At 38.1% G+C, this 18,951-nt stretch overlaps 1 protein-coding gene across 1 annotated transcript in view; it reads left to right on the top strand.

Moving 5' to 3' along the window:
• Window positions 1-773: 773 nt before the first annotated feature.
• The window catches only part of LOC136248481 (sushi, von Willebrand factor type A, EGF and pentraxin domain-containing protein 1-like), a 129,571-nt gene continuing 111,393 nt past the window's right edge, over window positions 774-18,951 (top strand). Inside the window, exons 1-8 of the mRNA XM_066040259.1 lie at window positions 774-825; window positions 1,272-1,658; window positions 1,712-2,005; window positions 2,765-3,100; window positions 5,263-5,652; window positions 5,706-6,005; window positions 7,015-7,206; window positions 15,087-15,275. Of these exons, the coding sequence (XP_065896331.1) occupies window positions 774-825; window positions 1,272-1,658; window positions 1,712-2,005; window positions 2,765-3,100; window positions 5,263-5,652; window positions 5,706-6,005; window positions 7,015-7,206; window positions 15,087-15,275 (2,140 nt within the window). The remainder of the gene's footprint in view (window positions 826-1,271; window positions 1,659-1,711; window positions 2,006-2,764; window positions 3,101-5,262; window positions 5,653-5,705; window positions 6,006-7,014; window positions 7,207-15,086; window positions 15,276-18,951) is intronic.

Raw genomic sequence — 18,951 nt, 5'->3', positions numbered from 1 at the left:
GGTTGTACTGTACTTGTATACCTCCATTGTGTAAGACTAAACTTGGCATTACCTAGCTGGGAGTGGTTATTGGAGGTATATGGTCCATACAGTAATAATAGAGTACAAAATTCCACTGCATATAACAGCATATTTAATTATATATCTTGAACCCATTGTGGTGCCACCATCAAAATTTTTATCAAACACAGACCATGACCAATATTTATTCACTAAAAAATTCAAAGAGTTTTAAACAGCGGTTTCATAAATATTAAGAATTGAAGTTTTCAACTAAGTACCTATTAACCTTAATTAAGGTGATATATGCATCACTTGAAAGGTCAACCAGCAGTCTTCAACTTATTTTAAAATATTATTGCACTGCAAAGCAACTTTGTTACTTCAGGTGGACTAATTTTTCATGAAATATTCAAAATATTTGTAGTCATAAATCAGAAATCATGTGTTGTGTATGGAACTAAAAATTTGTATGGGTGGTTAGCACCATAAGTACTACAAACACACCAAGTTGCGTCAAAATCTGAGAGGTGATCCTAAATTCCTTGTTGAATTGACACGGAATGACCCAACAAAAAAATTTGATTTGTGACTGGGTCTGGGAAAACCGGTCTTATTGTCCATGACTACAAATCTGATTTTTAACCAAGAGCACAAAGCTACGTACATTAATAAACTATCAAATTTCATAGTCAGAAAATCAGCTAGACTTGCTTTTGATGGTTGCTTTTCCCAAGCACAGTGGTGATCCGTATGGGTGGTATTGGACCCTAATGGAGCTCTGGCCAGACTGGGGATTGCTGTGTGTGGCTGTGCAGCTCTGTGGTATGGAATAAAGACCTGTGCTGTAAATTTCCTTTCATTTTAGCCAGATTTAAGATCTGAATGGCTCATAACTTGCCTATATGCCTTCCTCTTTAATTTTTAAGCATTATTTTGCCCACCTCTGCCCCTGCCAGGCTAAAAACTGTTAAACTATCTAAAATGGCAGGAAAGTTAAGTGTTGGCTACTTCTACTGTGAATGTATTTGAAGTTAAGAAATTTGGTGTAAAATGTGTGAAAATTAGTACACGTAGCTTCTACCATTGGCGAGCTACAACACACTGAATACTTAAAACCTGCATTTCCCGATACTTTTAAGTAGGCAATAAGACCAGTTTTCCCCAACTGGGACACATTTATTCATGACACAAACACTTCTTTCTATGGCTTCATAGGATGCAGGAAACACTATCATATGTTTTAATACATAATATGTAATACCTATTAGGAGTTGAAGTTGTTGGTGGGGTGAGAACTACTTCATCTAATACTGTTGGTTCCAGTAACATTGTTGATGACTATTCTGCTATTAGATGGAATACTGTTGAAGCACCTGGTATACTGTTTCGTTGTGTGACTGGATTAGGACCTAGTGGTAGCAGTAATGAAGAGTTGGGCCATATTTCCTTTAATGGTGTTCAATTATCTCCTGGTGTATGTGACGGACCTGTGGTACAACCACTTGGAGCTAACATTGCTAATTTCATTGGAATTATTAATCTAGAATTGTGTTCTACATTTACTGCTAATGAAGAAGGTGTTTACACTTGTACCATAAGGAACAGTAGTATGGTGGACCAGACTGTGAGGGTGGGTGTGTACTTACCTGTGAGAAGTGAGTCACTTGATAGTGTGATTAATTGTTGTTAACTAACTTCATACACACAGCTGCTCCAGTCATCACCACTACATTATCAACTGTCAATAGTATAATTGGTTCTCCTCTGACATTGTCGTGTACCTCACAAGGTTCTCCCCCAGACACATTCACCTGGATGAAGGATGGTATTCCAGCACCACTGACCCCTACTTTGACTACAGTCACTCATGACAGTACTACTGCAGAGTTTCGCAGTGACTATATTATTAATAGTGTTACTACAACTGATAGTGGAACATATACATGTAGTATAGCTAATCCTATTGGAAGTGATAGTCTTAATATTACTGTTACCATCTATGGTAAGCACTTGTATCCTATATCATTATACACTGATATTTGTAGTTAGGCCTGTGTCAAATATGCCGACATAATAAAGGCTGAAGAGCTATGCCAACATAATGCTAGCATATTAGGTGGACATTTCAAACTATGGAGTTTAATTCCATGAAAATAGATCCATACACCCTAACAGAGTAGTGCAAACTGCAATAGATCACTTACTTGCATTGTACATAGCTCCTTAGATCGATACTCTCTAATACTAGTTACTTTGTGGTAAAATAGTCTAATAAAGCATTCACTGATTAAATGTTCCAAGATAGTTGTAAGAAATATTTCTAAACTAGGAGCATAATGCAAACATAATGGAAACACTGAAGAGGAAAACATGTAAAAGTTTTGAGAAATTCCTGAAACTGTTTTGGGCAAAACTTTGAACATATTTGATTCAGGCCTATTTACGGTAGTAGATTAAATTCCAATGAAAAGCCAGTATCTCCAACTAAATACTGTAGGTAACTTCATGCATAATATGCTGATGTCTATTTAGATATTTAGATATGTCATGTTGTTATTAAATTTAATCAACTGCTAAGCAAGCCTAATTCCAACAATTACTTCAAGCACAAATAATAGACAGTAGTGTGTTCTTAATTGTATTCTAGTTTATGTATAATTTCTGGTAGCCTACAAGGCTCACAACATTGCTTTTTGGTAGAACAGTTGGAGAAGAGAGTAAAAGTACCGTAAATAAACGTTGATGTTCTTAATTGTTTCAGATGTCACAGTCACCATAGTCAGTAGTCCAGCTGGTACATCAGTTAGTGGATCTACTAACACATTTGACTATCCCATATTGAGTAGTGTCACTCTGACATGTATGGTAACATTGTCTAATGGAGGAACATATATTGGACCATATCAGTGGGACACTAGAGGATGTTATACTAACACTGCTCATAACAGTGGTAATCCAACATGTTTTCCTACTGGTCAGACAACACAAAATGTAACCGATAATAATCTACTGGCAGATGATGCTGGTACCATCACTTGTACTGTAACTGTTTATGATGTGGACTTTACTAGTGATCCATTGACACTTCGAATATCAGGTGAGCATGTGTAGTGATGTTTGTGGATTAATGTAGAGCGAGTGGCATAGTTTATGTGTGATAGGATGAAGGGTACTTTGAAGTATTTTACTAGGGCAGCTGTGTAAGGATATGACCAGTTGACTTTAAAATATAGTCAACTGTGTGATCATTTTGTGTTCAATCTTTTAGCATGAACAGAATACTTTGGATCACAGGTTGCAAAATTAAACAAATTTTACTGGATATAGTCATCCTTGACAACAGCTTTCTCTTTCAATGCAATTACATATTTATTTTGGCAAACAATATTTTAATTGAGAAATACCACAACCAGGATGATTAAAATTTGACCAAATTTTTGGTAATTGTAAATCTACACTTACACCACTGAAGTTCAGTTTTCACCATGAATGGATAGCCACACTAATACTTTGCACGTTTGTTCCACTAATTTGCTCTGGGTACTTTTCCTGAGTGAATTTCTAAAGACATGTACCGGTACTAAGGTACAAAAACCCTATATATTACAACCCTCAAAACAATGTAGTTCTGCTCTGCATTACCAAGATGATCTCAGTTCTGGTTGGGTGCAATGGATTTGCCAACCGTGTTGAAAAAAACTGAACAATTTGTTGTGTAACATTTGATCTTTGGTAGCCCATGAACGTATTTGATTATTAGTCATAGGGGATTCAGATATTTGTTGTAAAGTTAAGATTAATTCTGATGGAACTTGTGGTGTTTCACTTGACTCTGGAAGCGGCAGCTTACTCAATGCATCTGCATTGCCATGAGCAGTAGTACTACAGGCAGTACACATAGTACTCTTAACCAGCTAGATCTAATGCTTATCTCTGAATTCATCCTTATGCATAACTATGAAAATCTTGAGGTCCTTGAACAATGCTAATAGTGGTTGGTGGTTCAGTGGCCAAGGTGAAGCAGCAACCCATCAATTATCATTATATAAGCAAGTCATTCCGAAAAGCCTTCTTTTTCTATCTGAGAGTATTCCTTTCTTCTGTTGCCAACAATGTACATGATGTAAAGCCAATAGGTATATCTGACCTATCTGAAAGTTTGTGAGCCAGCATTGTGCCAATTCCATAACTGGAAACATCAGTTCCGGATCAAAGTGTACAAGCACTTGAGACAACAACTGCTCTATAGATATACTATAAGCCTGTTTCTCTTCTGACCCCCATGTCCACACAATGGCTTGTTGCAGTAATTGATAGAGTGGAGGCAGTGTATAGCATGCTGTGCTCAGCAGTTGTAGGCTAACATTATTATACACATGCAGACTTGTGCAGTAATGTGATCACAATAAGTCAAGTATGCAGTGGTACATTGTTTACTTTAATATACGTACTGTGGTTAAATATAGGTAATGATATATAGGGTTTCCAAATAAACGTGTTAACATGAATAGATTGGATACTTATCAACACATTGGTTACCCTTGTAGAGATTAAGTCATGGCAAAGTGAACCTACAACAAGCAAATTTGCTTGAAAATGAGTGTTATCATTGTAATATGCATTTAAAAATAGCCTATTTGAGTATCTCGATCTGAATGTCTTGTGCTTTTGCAAATCAATGCAAAATATATTTTAACTATACTTGAATACACTTGACTGCTTTCTGGAAACCCCAGAAACTCCCTGGAGCCACCCCTGAATGCAATATCAAAACCAGTCTTGTAGCCTTTCCAGATTTCCAAATTTGATATAATCAGATTTCCAAATTTGATAATTGAAGCCTTTAGTTGAAGCTGGGCCACATCATAGTGCTATTTACTGCCTAAGTGTCAAGGTGCTACCTTATTTACAAGACAAGTTATCAATTGTCAAATTGTACTAACTTGAAAAGCTACAAGACAGGTTTTGTCTGACCACATCACATATTTAAATTTATGCAAGTTTTTGGTGTGGAATGATATGAAAAATAATATCACTTTGATGATGTATATATATATATATATATATATCAGGGTGACCTGTAGCATATGGCCTCTCAGCTCAAGGGGAAATTCCACCATTAAGTAAGGGAGGAAGCATGATCTCTGTACTCATAATAGGAAATTTTAATTTTTCATGATAGAAACAATTTCCTATGGCTTCTTATGCTGCAGGAAACACTATCATATGTTTTAATACATAATATGTAATACCTATTAGGAGTTGAAGTTGTCGGTGGGGCGAGAACTGCTGCATCTAATACTGTTGTCTCTAGTATGATTGTTGATGACTATTCTGCTATTAGATGGAATTCTATTCATGCACCTGGCATACTGTTTCGTTGTGTGACTGGATTAGGACCTAGTGGTAACAGTAATGAAGAGTTGGGTCACATTTCCTTTAATGGTGTTCATTTATCTCATGGTGCATGTGATGGACCTGTGGTGCAACCACTTGGAGCTAACATTGCTAATTTCATTGGAATTATTAATCTAGAATTGTGTTCTAATACCTTTACTGCTAATGAAGAAGGTGTTTACACTTGTACGATAAGGAACAGTAGTATGGTGGACCAGACTGTGAGGGTGGGTGTGTACTTACCTGTGAGAAGTAAGTCACTTTATAGTGTGGTTAATTGTTGTTAACTAACTTCATACACACAGCTGCTCCAGTGATAGACCCTCCATCATCATCTAATGTAACAGTGGCTATTCGTGGCACCTATATGTTGTCCTGTACCTCACGAGGTTCTCCCCCAGACACATTCACCTGGATGAAGGATGGTACTCCAGTAATTTCATCTCCTACTTTGAATACAGTTAACCATGACAGTACTAATGCAGAGTTCCGTAGTGTTTATACAATTAATAGTATTACTACAAGTGATAGTGGAACATACACATGTACTGTGACTAATCCTATTGGAAGTGATAGTCAGACTATCAATGTTTTTGCAGTTGATGGTAAGTTGATATACTCTACTGTGTCCTCTTTCCACTGATTAAGTGGTATCATGGTATATGTTTATCTGTGTCTCACAAGTAAGTAACTTGTTTCCTTCAGTCTACAGGGACGTAACTAGGATTTTTTGGACGGGGGTTTCAACAGCAATATTGAGTTACCAGAAGCAGGGGTCTGGGGGAACAGCCCCCAGCCGCTGAGACTTTCAGTATTTCAATGAATCAAAACTCAGCAAATTGCTATATTTTATACAAAAAGTGCATTAATTATAATGCATATAAGTGCCTCTGAGATGATGTTGTACTAGATAAAATTACCTAGTGGAAACAGACAACATAACACATAGAGACACATATAGTAATCTGTAAGTGATAGTTATCTCACTGGTATAGGAACCATACTATCCACTGATACAAATGTCATGACTTACAATAAAAATGATAAATTACTGGAGTTCTATATCTTAAAATACTGCACACTAAAGCTACAGCAGTATTAGATCATGCTCAGTTTTAGATTTAATATTAGAATGTCTTCATATGGATAGGGATATTTACATGCATGTTCTATTAGAGTATACCTGACTGCTCTATTAGAGTGTATCGATCTTAAGTTTTGAAGAGAGTTCATGTTACTTCTGTAAATCCTTCCCTGAGAGATGAATGCAAGCTTTATCAATTGTTGTGCTGCTATATTACTCACTCATTTGGTCCTGCCACACTAAATGGTGTTAGGATCCTGCTTGCAGATGTCTAAATTTTACAGGGGGGTTCCTGAACCCCTTTGAACCCCCCCCTCCCTACGCCTCTGAGTCTAGCATGCAAATCAACAATTAAAAATAATTTTGATGCTGTTACCCTACTCCCTTGAAGATTCACATGCATGACTCATAATGCCTGCTGGTATCCCATAGTTCTTGTTACTGTAATAATGTGCCAGTTTACATTACTGTTTTCGTATGTATGTATTTATGTATGTATGTACAATAATAAATTTTATTGTAACTTGCAGTAGTTACTTGTCTATCACTTACTGATCCTAACAATGGAGTGATGACTTGTTCACTGCGAGATGATGGAGTTCCAACCTTTGAAGACACTTGTAGTTTTACATGTAACACTGGTTATGTGCTAACTGATATTGACACTAGGATCTGTCAGAGTGATGGAAGCTGGAGTGGGACTGAAGCTATGTGTAGAAGAGGTGTGCTTTCCATGTAGAGTAGAGCTGTGCTGAATTCATATACGGTTTCTGACCCTAATGTACATACTGTAGAGTTGGGTTGTTATGCATATGTGCATACACTTATAATTTTCGGAGAAAAATTTTTGTAAAATCATACTATCTGTTAGGTGCAAATCCCTAATAAACAATTATGGTGTGCTTAACAAGGAATTACTACGTTGTAATAGATTAGCTAATAGGTCACCACGCCAATGTATAAGGATATTTGACTCCATTTCTGGGTGAAATTCTTCATGATGAGCAAGAACATTGCAATCCAGATGGTTGATTTGCTGTATATACATAGTGAAGGGAGACCTTATGGGAAATGTAAGTGCTTGAGGATACATAAATTTTCTAGCTTTGTTGCAAGGCTGAACATGCGACAAAGCTAGAAAAGCTGGAAAATTAATGTCTCATCAGTCTTGGATTTTACCATGTACACTTATCAGCCAGGTTATTCACAAGAAATGTGTATGTGCTTAACAAGTAATATGCACTTAATAGATATATGTACTTAACAACCCGACTCTATGGTATATTATTATTGTATGAGTATGCAACAGTATGCTGTAGGAAATATTTTGTAAATGGAATTGTTCTGATAGAGTAACTTTTGAAGTTAGCTGCTCTAATGAGTACCTCAACACATAGCAGGTATAAAAATACCAACAGTTCATGTCACACTTAATGGAAAAGTGCTTGATTTTCCTGCTCCCTTTATCTATAAAAGACAGCTTAGCATTCACTAGTTTTATCTCCGTAAGCATCTTTCTACATGTATAATGGTAATACCTACCAACATGGGTGAACATGACAGCCATATGTACGTACCCAACATTTATAACATGTTTCACACGTACCAACACAATAATTTGAAAGTCTAGCTTTGCATATAGCAGTGCAATTCTATAGGAAATGTAATACATCAGAATATGCATCATATTGTCTAGACTTCAGTTAGATCTAATCCAAAACAGCCAAGCTGTAAAAAAAGTGTGCGGCCCTCAGAAAGGCTATGGTGAAAAAAGATGTGAAATCCAAGGTGGCGGCCAAGAAATGGCTGTGATGGTAGGTTAGTGGTAAAAATTTTAATAATGACAATTCAGGTGAATTTTTGTGCCGCTTCACAAAAATTCACCTGAATTGTCGTTATTAAAATTTTTACCACTAACCTACCATCACAGCCATTTCTTGGCCGCCACCTTGGATTTCACATCTTTTTTCACCATAGCCTTTCTGAGGGCCGCACACTTTTTTTACAGCTTGGCTGTTTTGGATTAGATTTCATTTCTTTTTGTATTTGTATACCCCAAAGCCGGCCTATGGCCAGCTTTGGGACTTTTTTAACCTATGTTTTTTTCTTTACTACAGGAAGAAGAAAAGATGAAGTAGATGTACTTTAAATATTTTATCAGTAAATGTACAAATTATATATACTGTATAATACATATGTGACCGGATTTGCGAAAAGGGGTCCAATTTGCCAACTTTGACAATTGATAACTTCAGATTGGAAAGAGCTATTGCCTTGATATTTGGGCAGTGGTGAGCACCACTATAACTGAATACATGGTGAAATGTTCAGGTTAATATGTTACTTGAACACTGAGTTATGGTCTCCAACATTTACGGAATTGGATGTGTGTGGAAGACCCCTTTTCGCAAATCCGGTCACATATATTGATTACAGAAATCTCCATGGTGGTTTCTTTGTAACTGAACACTCTACAAGGTGACTTCTTCTAATTGCTCTCTCTACAGGGTGAATTGTTTGTAGCTGAACGATCTACAAGGTAACTTCTTCTAGCTGATCTCTCTACAGGGTGATGTGTTTGTAGCTGAATTTTGTATAGGTGATTTGTTTGCAGCTGAGCTCTTTACAGAATGGTTTCTTTGTAGCTGAACTCTCTAAAAGGTAACTTCTTCTAACTGATCTTTCTACAGGGCAATTTGTTTCTGGCAGAATTTTCTACAGGGTGATTTCTTTGCAGCTGAACTCTCTACATGGTGGTTTCTTTGTAGCTGAACTCTCTACAAGGTAATTTCTTCTAGCTGATCTCTCTACAGGGAGGTTTGTTTGTAGCTGAACTATCTACAAGGTAACTTCTTATAGCTGATCTCTACAGGGTGATTTGTTCGTAGTTGAATTCTGTACAGGTGATTTGTTTGCAGCTGAGCTCTTTACAAAATGGTTTCTTTGTAGCTGAACTTTCTCCAAGGTAACTTCTTCTAACTGATCTTTCTACAGGGTGATTTGTTTGTAGCTGAACTATCTACAAGGTAATTTCTTCTAGCTGATCTCTCTACAGGGCGATTTGTTTGTAGCTGAATTCTGTACAAGTGATTTGTTTGCAGCTGAGCTCTTTACAGAATAGTTTCTTTGTAGCTGAACTCTCTACAGGGTGATTTGTTTGTAGCTGAAATCCCTACAAGGTAACTTCTTCTAGCTGATCTCTCTACAGGGTGATATGTTTGTAGCTGAACTCTCTACAGGTGATTTGTTTGTAGCTGAACTCTACAAGGCGATACTTCTAGGTGATCTCTCTACAGGATTCCTTGTTTCTAACTGAACTCTCAACAGGGTGATCTGTTCATAGCTGAACTTTCTACTGGGTGATTTGTTTGCAGCTGAACTCTCTAAATGGTGGTTTCTTTGTAGCTGAACTCTCTACAATGTGACTTCTTCTAGCTGAACTCTCTACAAGGTGACTTGTTTCTAGCTGATCTCTCTACAGGGTGACTTGTTTCTAGCTGAACTCTCTACAGGTGATTTGTTTGTAGCTGAACTCTCTACATGGTGGTTTCGTTGTAGCTGAACTCTCTACAAGGTAACTTCTTCTAGCTGATCTTTTTCACTGCATATTTGTTTGTAGCTGAGTTCTCTACAGGGTGATTTGTTTGCAGCTGAACTCTCTACATGGGAGTTTCATTGTAGCTGAACTCTCTACAATGTGACTTCTTCTAGCTGAACTCTCTACAGGGTGACTTGTTTCTAGCTGAACTCTCTACAGGTGATTTGTTTGCAGCTGAACTCTCTACATGGTGGTTTCTTTGTAGCTGAACTCTCTACAAGGTAACTTCTTCTAGCCGATCTTTCTACAAGGTAATTGAGTTTTTTGCAGCTGAACTCTTTACATGGTGGTTGCTTTGTAGCTGAACTCTCTAAAAGGTGACTTCTTCTAGCTGAACTCTCTACAGGATGATTTGTTTGCAGCTGGATTCTCTACGTGGTAGTTTCTTTGTAGCTGAACTCTCTACAATGTGACTTCTTCTAGCTGAACTCTCTACAGGATGATTTGTTTGCAGCTGGATTCTCTACGTGGTAGTTTCTTTGTAGCTGAACTCTCTACAATGTGACTTCTTCTAGCTGAACTCTCTACAGGGTGACTTGTTTTTAGCTGATCTCTCTACAGGGTGACTTGTTTCTAGCTGAACTCTCTACAGGTGATTTGTTTGCAGCTGAACTCTCTACATGGTGGTTTCTTTGTAGCTGAACTCTCTACAAGGTAACTTCTTCTAGCTGATCTTTCTACAGGGTGATTTGTTTGTAGCTGAATTCTCTACAGGGTGATTTATTTGCAGCTTAACTCTCTACAAGGTGACTTCTTCTAGCTGAACTCTCTACAGAGTGATTGATTTTTTTTGCAGCTGAATTCTCTACATGGTGGTTTCTTTGTAACTTAACTCTCTACAGGGTGATTTGTTTGTAGCTGAACTCTCTACAGGGTGATCTGTTCATAGCTGAACTCCCTATAAGGTAACTTCTTCTAGCTAATCTTTCTACAGGGCGATTTGTTTGTAGCTGAGTTCTCTACAGGGTGATTTGTTTGCAGCTGAACTCTACATGGTAGTTTCTTTGTAGCTCTACAATGTGACTTCTTCTAGCTGAACTCTCTACAAGGTGACTTGTTTCTAGCTGATCTCTCTACAGGGTGGCTTGTTTCTAGCTGAACTCTCTACAGGTGATTTGTTTGCAGCTGAACTCTCTACATGATTGTTTCTTTGTAGCTGAACTCTCTACAAGGTGATTTCTTCTAGCTGATCTCTCTACAGGCCGATTTGTTTGTAGCTGAACTCTCTACATGATGGTTTCTTTGTAGCTGAACTCTCTACAAGGTGATTTCTTCTATAGCTGATCTTTCTACAGGGTGATTTGTTTGTAGTTAAACTCTCTACACGATAGATTCTTTGTAGCTGAACTCTCTACAAGGTGATTTCTTCTATAGCTGATCTTTCTACAGGGTGATTTGTTTGTACCTGAACTATCTACATGATGGTTTCTTTGTAGCTGAACTCTCTACAAGGTAACTTCTTCTAGCTGATCTCTCTACAGGACAATTTGTTTGTACCTGAACTCTCACATGATTGTTTCTTTGAAGCTGAACTCTCTACCAGGTGATTTCTTCTAGCTGATCTTTCTACAGGGTGATTTGTTTGTAGCAGAACTCTCTACAAGGAAACTTCTTCTAGCTGATCTCTCTACAGGGAGATTTGTTTGTAGCTGAACTCTCTATACATGATTTGTTTGCGGCTGAATTCTCTACATGATGGTTTCTTTGTAGCTGAACTCTCTACAAGGTAACTTCTTCTAGCTGATCTCTTTACAGGGTGAATTGTTTGTAGCAGAACGATCTACAAGGTAACTTCTTCTTACTTATCTCTCTACAGGGTGATTTGTTTGTAGCTGAACTTTTTACAAGGAAACCTCTTTTAACTGAGCTCTGTACAGGGTGAATTGTTTGTAGCTGAACTATCTACAAGGTAACTTCTTCTAGCTGATCTCTCTACAGGATGATTTGTTTGTAGCTGAACTATCTACAAGGTAACTTCTTCTAGCTGATCTCTCTACAGGGTGATTTGTTTGTAGCTGAATTCTGTACAAGTGATTTGTTTGCAGCTGAGCTCTTTACAGAATGGTTTCTTTGTAGCTGAACTCTCTACAGGGTGATTTGTTTGTAGCTGAAATCCCTACAAGGTAACTTCTTCTAGCTGATCTTTCTACAGGGCGATTTGTTTGTAGCTGAATTCTGTATAGGTGATTTGTTTGCAGCTGAGCTCTTTACAGAATGGTTTCTTTGTAGCTGAACTCTCTACAAGGTAACTTCTTCTAGCTGATGTATCTACAGGGTCACTAGTTTGTAGCTGAATTCTCTACATGGTGGTTTCTTTGTAACTGAGGTATCTACAAGGTGACATCTTCTAGCTGATCTTTCAACAGGGTGATTTGTTTGTATCTGAACTCTCTACAAGAAATCTTCTTCTAACTGATGTTTTAACAGGGTGAATTGTTTGTAGCTGAACTCTCTACAGGGTGATTTGTTTGTAGCTGATCTCTATACAGGTTACTTATTTCTAACTGATCTCTTGAATTCTGTTCAGGGTGACTGCTCTATTAGGATGACTGCTCTATTAGAGTATCTCGATCTCGCACTTGCTACACCAAGTTGGATTTCGTGTTATAACTCCGTGACTTTAAGTCTGATTCTTCTACACCATTGAAGAGCCTTTCTAAGATGATAACTCCATCTGTACAGCGATTTTGAAAGCATTACCCCAAGCGGTTTACCTGGTAGGCGTGGCAAGCATAATAATAATAATAATAATAAAATTAAAATATTAAAAATTAGCTAATCTCGATTGCGTAATTGTTACACACTGTTGATTTTTTCGCTGTATCTTCCTGGTTTTTAGCTCGATTTCTTTCAAACAACAAAAGGTTTGAGGTTCAATAGTTAACCTATTCACCCACCGATTTTCAGCTTCTTCCCATACGCGGTTTACCCTGTAGGCGTGACAACATATTGGTGTTATTTTTCGTGCATAATTGCTCATAACTCTTTGTCTGTTTATGGTATTCCAGCCAAAGTTGGTACCGAGATGCGCCTTTATACCCCCCTTCTGTGTGCCAAATTTCAAGGCAATCGGATAACGCGTTCGAGTTTTATAGCAGTTTTTGTAAGTGTGCGACAAGAAAAAGAAAAATAAGAAGAAGAAGAAAAAAAAAACGAAGAAACTCAGCCAATTTTTGAAGTCGCATATCTCGGGAACGCTCGAAGCGATTTCGCTCAAATTTGGAATGTAGAGTGCTGCAGTTGGGGGGCACTCTACATTCCAGACGATTTTTGCTGCAGTTGACAGCAAAAATCGTCTTGTTTCATCAAGGAAGCACAGAGCTACGGAGGTGCGAAAATTGCGTTTTCTTTCTTCCTGTCAATATACTCACGGGTGTTACGCGCCGGCTTCTTGGGCCGCACGACACACTACCGTGTGTCTTGATACATATGTAATAGTTGTAACATGGGCATGAGGGCATGCATATCAGACAAAGCCCGAATGCCCCATGTTACAATTAATATGTAACACTTATCAGGCTGATAGCCTGTACAGGGTGATAATTACCCAAGCCAATACAAGTGCAGCCAGTGGTTGTATTATATATGCAAACCTTAAATTTTCGATTATGGGTCAGTAGCTAGTGCGTTCTGGTTACGTTCGGTTACAATGAACAGATATATCGTAGAAATATCACAGAGAATTTCAGTTACGTGAGTTTAATGTTTTAATCAGAGCTATTGAATCATTTATGGAAAACTACAGAGTTCTCTGAAGACCTAGATAGGTAAGCTTTGGTTACTCCATGCAGAGTGGTAGCTTTGTGATGGGGGCATGTCTGTATTTGAAAATGTGCAGAAACAATCGGTGAATAAGCTATATAGTACTAGTTCTCACCTTAGTCCAACATTTTTTAACTTGTAGGATGGTGAGGATAACAAAATGCTCTCCATCTGAGTGGTTTTCATTGCGAAATCCAAGTCGTGCATCCTTATCACGTGAGTATTGATCGATCCCCACAATTGATTTTGGCATCAACGTCTATATAATCACTGCCCAGTTGTAGTCCAGCTACATTTCGTATGTTGCCCGGCTGGCTGGGCTACATATGTAATGTAGCCCGGGGGGGCTCCTTTGATCTGAGGTGTGAAAGTGTTACATATTTATATGTAACACTTTCACATCTCAGATTAAAGGAACCGTCCGGGCTACATTTTGTATGTAACACTTTCACACTGGCTACATTTCGTATGTAGCCCAGCCAGCCAGGCTACATACGAAATGTAGACTGGGCTACAACTGGGCAGTGATTATATAGATGTTGATGCCAAAATCGATTGTGAGGATCAATTAATACTCACATGATTAGGATGTACGACTTGGATTTCACCCTGAAAACCACTCAGACGGAGAGCATTTTGTTATCCTCGCGACCCTACTAGTTGAAAAACATTGGGATAAGGTGAAAACTAGCTGCTGTAGCTTATTCACCAATCATTTCCGCACGTTTTCGAGTATGGACACGCTCCCATTATGAAGGTACCACTCTGCACGGAGTAACCACTCTACAAGCAAGCTTACCTATCTAGGCCTTTTGTAAACTCCTTCATTATTCCATAAACGATTCAATAGCACTGATTAAAACATTAAACTCGCATAACTGAAATTCTCCGTGGTATCTCTAGGATATGTCCGTTCATCGTAGCTGAACGTAACCAGAACGTACTAACTACTGATCCATAATCGAAAATTTTAGGTATGCCTATATAATACATCCAGTGGCTGCACTCATATTGGCTGGGGAGACTGATTGCCCTGTACAGGCTATCAGCCTGATAAGTGTTACATATTAGTTGTAACACGGGGCATTCGGGCTTTGCCTGATATGCATGCCCTCGGCCCTCGGGCAGTCGGGCATACATATCAGGCAAAGCCCTCATTCCCGTGTTACAACTATTACATATACACTGAGAATTGCAGTTTACAAATGTATAATATTATGTTACTTTTGTTATAATTTGCAGTTGCTTGTCCATCACTCACTGATCATAATAATGCAGTGGTCACTTGTTCACTGGGAGATGATGGAGTTCCTTCCTATGAAGACACTTGTAGTTTCACATGTAACACTGGTTATGAGCTAACTGGTAGTAACACTAGAACCTGTCAGAGTAATGGAAGGTGGAGTGGCAGTGAGACCATGTGTAGAAGAGGTAAGAAATGTGTGTGTATATTGATTTGTGTAGATCAATTGTGTAACAATACTTTTGTCAATGGATTGAGCCATTACTCTTTACAATATATTCACAGCTATGATTTATTTACAACTCAGCTACACTTCATTATGACATGCACTTACTGCTTATATTGTAACCCACAATCAAAAGTTTTAGTATGCACAAGTTGTGATGCATGTAATTTAGCCCACTGTCATTATCTATATGATACCCATGTAGATTACATTATCAATGGTTTAATACATACCATTATAAATACAACCTGAAAATATAATTAAGTAGGACATGAATGTAAGTACATGAATGTGTATAGCTATCTAATCCGCTGTAAAAAAAGAATGCGGCCCTCAAAAAAGATGTGAAATCTAGGGCTGAGCGATACTACCGTTTTAGCGATATATCGCGATATTTTGAAAGTATCAATATCGCGATATTTTGTTATTAACTATCGTGATACCACGCCTGTACATTACTGTCATTAAAAATCCATTTGTTATGCAGTAGTTGGCTAAGAATCCTTGTAAATGATAAAGTCCACCCATCTGGTTACCCCTGCAGAGAGGTGTGAATACCATAACAACCACAAAGCATGTGTTACAATAACTGTTACTGAAACAAGGATGATAGTGGCTAGTTTGCTATCACCTATAAGGACTTCCTGCAGGAATGCTGAGCAATACACTATGTGGCACCAGCTATGATTGACTTATTTATAAGTATCATTAACTATTCAATATCATGAATAGTGGCTTTAGTATCGATCATGATACTAAAATGGCAGTATTGCTGAGCCCTAGTGAAATCCAAGGTGGCGGCCAAGAAATGGCTGTGATGGTAGGTTAATAGTAAAAATTTTAATAACAACAATTCAGGTGAATTTGGTGCCGCTTGGTCTTGGCACAAAATTCACCTGAATTGTCGTATTAAAATTTTTACCATTAACCTACCATCACAGCCATTTCTTGGCCGCCACCTTGGATTTCACATCTTTTTTCACCATAACCTTTTTGAGGGCCGCACTCCTTTTTTTACAGCTTGGCTGTTTTGGATTAGCTATCACTTCTTTTTGTATCTGTATACCCCAAAGCTGGCCAATGGCCGGATTTGGGGCTTTTTAAACCTATTTTTTTTTCTTTACCACAGGAAGAAGAAAAAGATGAAGCAGATTTTAAATAGTTTAACTAATTATTTTATCAGTAAATGTACAAATTATATATAATACTAATGTGCGTCCCCCAAAAGGCCAGGGTGAAAAAAGATGTGAAATACAAGGTGGTGGCCAAGAAATGGCTGTGATGGTAGGTTAATGGCAAACATTTTAATTATGACAATTCAGGTGAATTTGCATTGCCTCCTCCAAGTTTCTCTAGGATTCGGCACCAAATTGTAACTTGTTTACATAGTAGCTGAACTCTCTACAGGGTAGTTTCTTTGTAGCTGAACTCTCTGCACAGTGTAATTTGTTTCTATCTGATCTCTCTATAGGGTTTCTTTGTTTGGCTGACCTCTCTAAAGGGTGAAATCTCTACAGGTCACTGGTTTCTAGCTGATCTCTCTACAGGGTGATTTGTTTGTAGCTGAAATATCTACAGGGTGATTTGTTTGTAGCTGAATTCTCTACAAGGAGACTTGTTTCTATAGTATGTTCATGTTGAGCTGAATCCTGAAAAACAGCTAAAAATTAAAAGCGGATTTTTTTCTCAACGGAGTAACATTTCAGCCAACCAGATGATTATTGGTAACAGCAAGGGTATCAACAACAGACACGTACGGTTTGGCTCCATTACAAGTTCAGGAAAGGGCTGTAATGGACACTGTACTTATATGGCTTCCCCATAGGAAATGTATTGTGAAAAGTTTGACTGACAATAAATATTATGTCAAACATTTGAACAAAAAGATTTTAAAACATTTTTAGTGGGTTAAGCAGTACTAAAAATGAGCCAAATTTCAAGATCGTGTGTAATTGCATCCATGAGTAATTATATGTTTTTGAGGATTCAGCTCAACGTGAACATACTATAGCTGATGTCTATATAGGGTAACCTGTTTGTAGCTGAGCTCTCTACAGGGTGGGTTCTTTGTAGCTGAACTTTCTACAAGGTGACTTCTTCTAGCTGATCTCTTTACAGGGTGACCTGATCTCTCTACAGGGAGACTTGTATCTAGCTGAACTCTCTACAGGGTGATCTGTGTGTAGCTGAAATCTCTACAGGGTGATTTGTTTGAAGCTGAATACTCTACAGGGTTACTTGTTTCTAACTGATTTCTGTATAGGGTAACTTGTTTGTGGCTGAACCATCAACAGTGTAATTTCTCTGTAGTTGAACTCTCTACAAGGTAACTTCTTCTAGCTGATCTCTCTACAGCTTGACTTGTTTCTAGCAGAACTCTGATCTGTTTGTAGCTAAACTTTCTACAGGGTGATTTGTTTGTAGCTGAACTCTGTACAGGGTGACTTGTTTCTAACTGATCTCCCTATAGGGTAACTTTGTTTGTAGCTGAACTCTCTACAAGGTGGTTTCTTTGTATAGTTTAACTATATACAAGGTGATTTCTTCTAGCTGATCTCTCTACAGGGTGACTTGTTTCTAGCTGATCTCTCTACTGGGTGACTTATTTGTAGCTGATCTCTCTACACGATGACTTGTTTCTAGCTGATCTCTCTACTGGGTGACTTGTTTCTAGCTGATCTCTCTACAGGGTGGTTTATTTATAGCTGAACTCTCTACAAGGTGAATTCCTTTAGCTCATCTCTCTACAGGGTGACTTGTTTCTAGCTGATCTCTCTATAGCGTGATTTGTTTGTGAATGAACTCTCTTCATGGTGACTTGGTTCTAGCTGATCTTTCTTCAGGATGACTTATTTCTAGCTGATGTCTCTACAGGGTGACTTGTTTCTAGCTGATCTCTCTACTGGGTGACTTATTTGTAGTTGATCTCTCTACACGGTGACTTGTTTCTAGCTGATCTCTCTACTGGGTGACTTGTTTCTAGCTGATCTCTCTACAGGGTGGTTTATTTATAGCTGAACTCTCTACAAGGTGAATTCCTTTAGCTCATCTCTCTACAGGGTGACTTGTTTCTAGCTGATCTCTCTATAGCGTGATTTGTTTGTGAATGAACTCTCTTCATGGTGACTTGGTTCTAGCTGATCTTTCTTCAGGATGACTTATTTCTAGCTGATGTCTCTACAGGGTGACTTGTTTCTAGCTGATCTCTCTACTGGGTGACTTATTTGTAGTTGATCTCTCTACACGGTGACTTGTTTCTAGCTGATCTCTCTACTGGGTGACTTATTTGTAGCTGAAATCTCTACTGGGTGATTTGTTTGTGAATGAACTCTCTTCATGGTGACTTGGTTCTAGCTGATCTTTCTGCAGGATGACTTATTTCTAGCTGATGTCTCTACAGGGAACTTTTTTTAGTTGATCTCTCTACAGTGTGACTTGTTTGTAGCTGATCTCTATAAGCTGAATTCTACAGGGTAACCTGTTTCTAGCTGACCTCTACAGGGTGACTTGTTTCTAGCTTATCTAACAAGGTAAGTTGCTTGTAGCTGAACTCTCTACATGGTGACATGTTTATAGCTGATCTGTCTACAGAGTGACTTATTTCTAGCTGATCTCTCAAGTTTATAGCTGAACTCTCT

Source organism: Dysidea avara, chromosome 3 (assembly GCF_963678975.1).
Source record: "Dysidea avara chromosome 3, odDysAvar1.4, whole genome shotgun sequence".
Lineage (NCBI taxonomy): Eukaryota > Metazoa > Porifera > Demospongiae > Dictyoceratida > Dysideidae > Dysidea > Dysidea avara.
The sequence above is the reverse complement of the archived record's forward strand: the minus strand, read 5'-3'. Positions and strand labels throughout refer to the sequence as shown.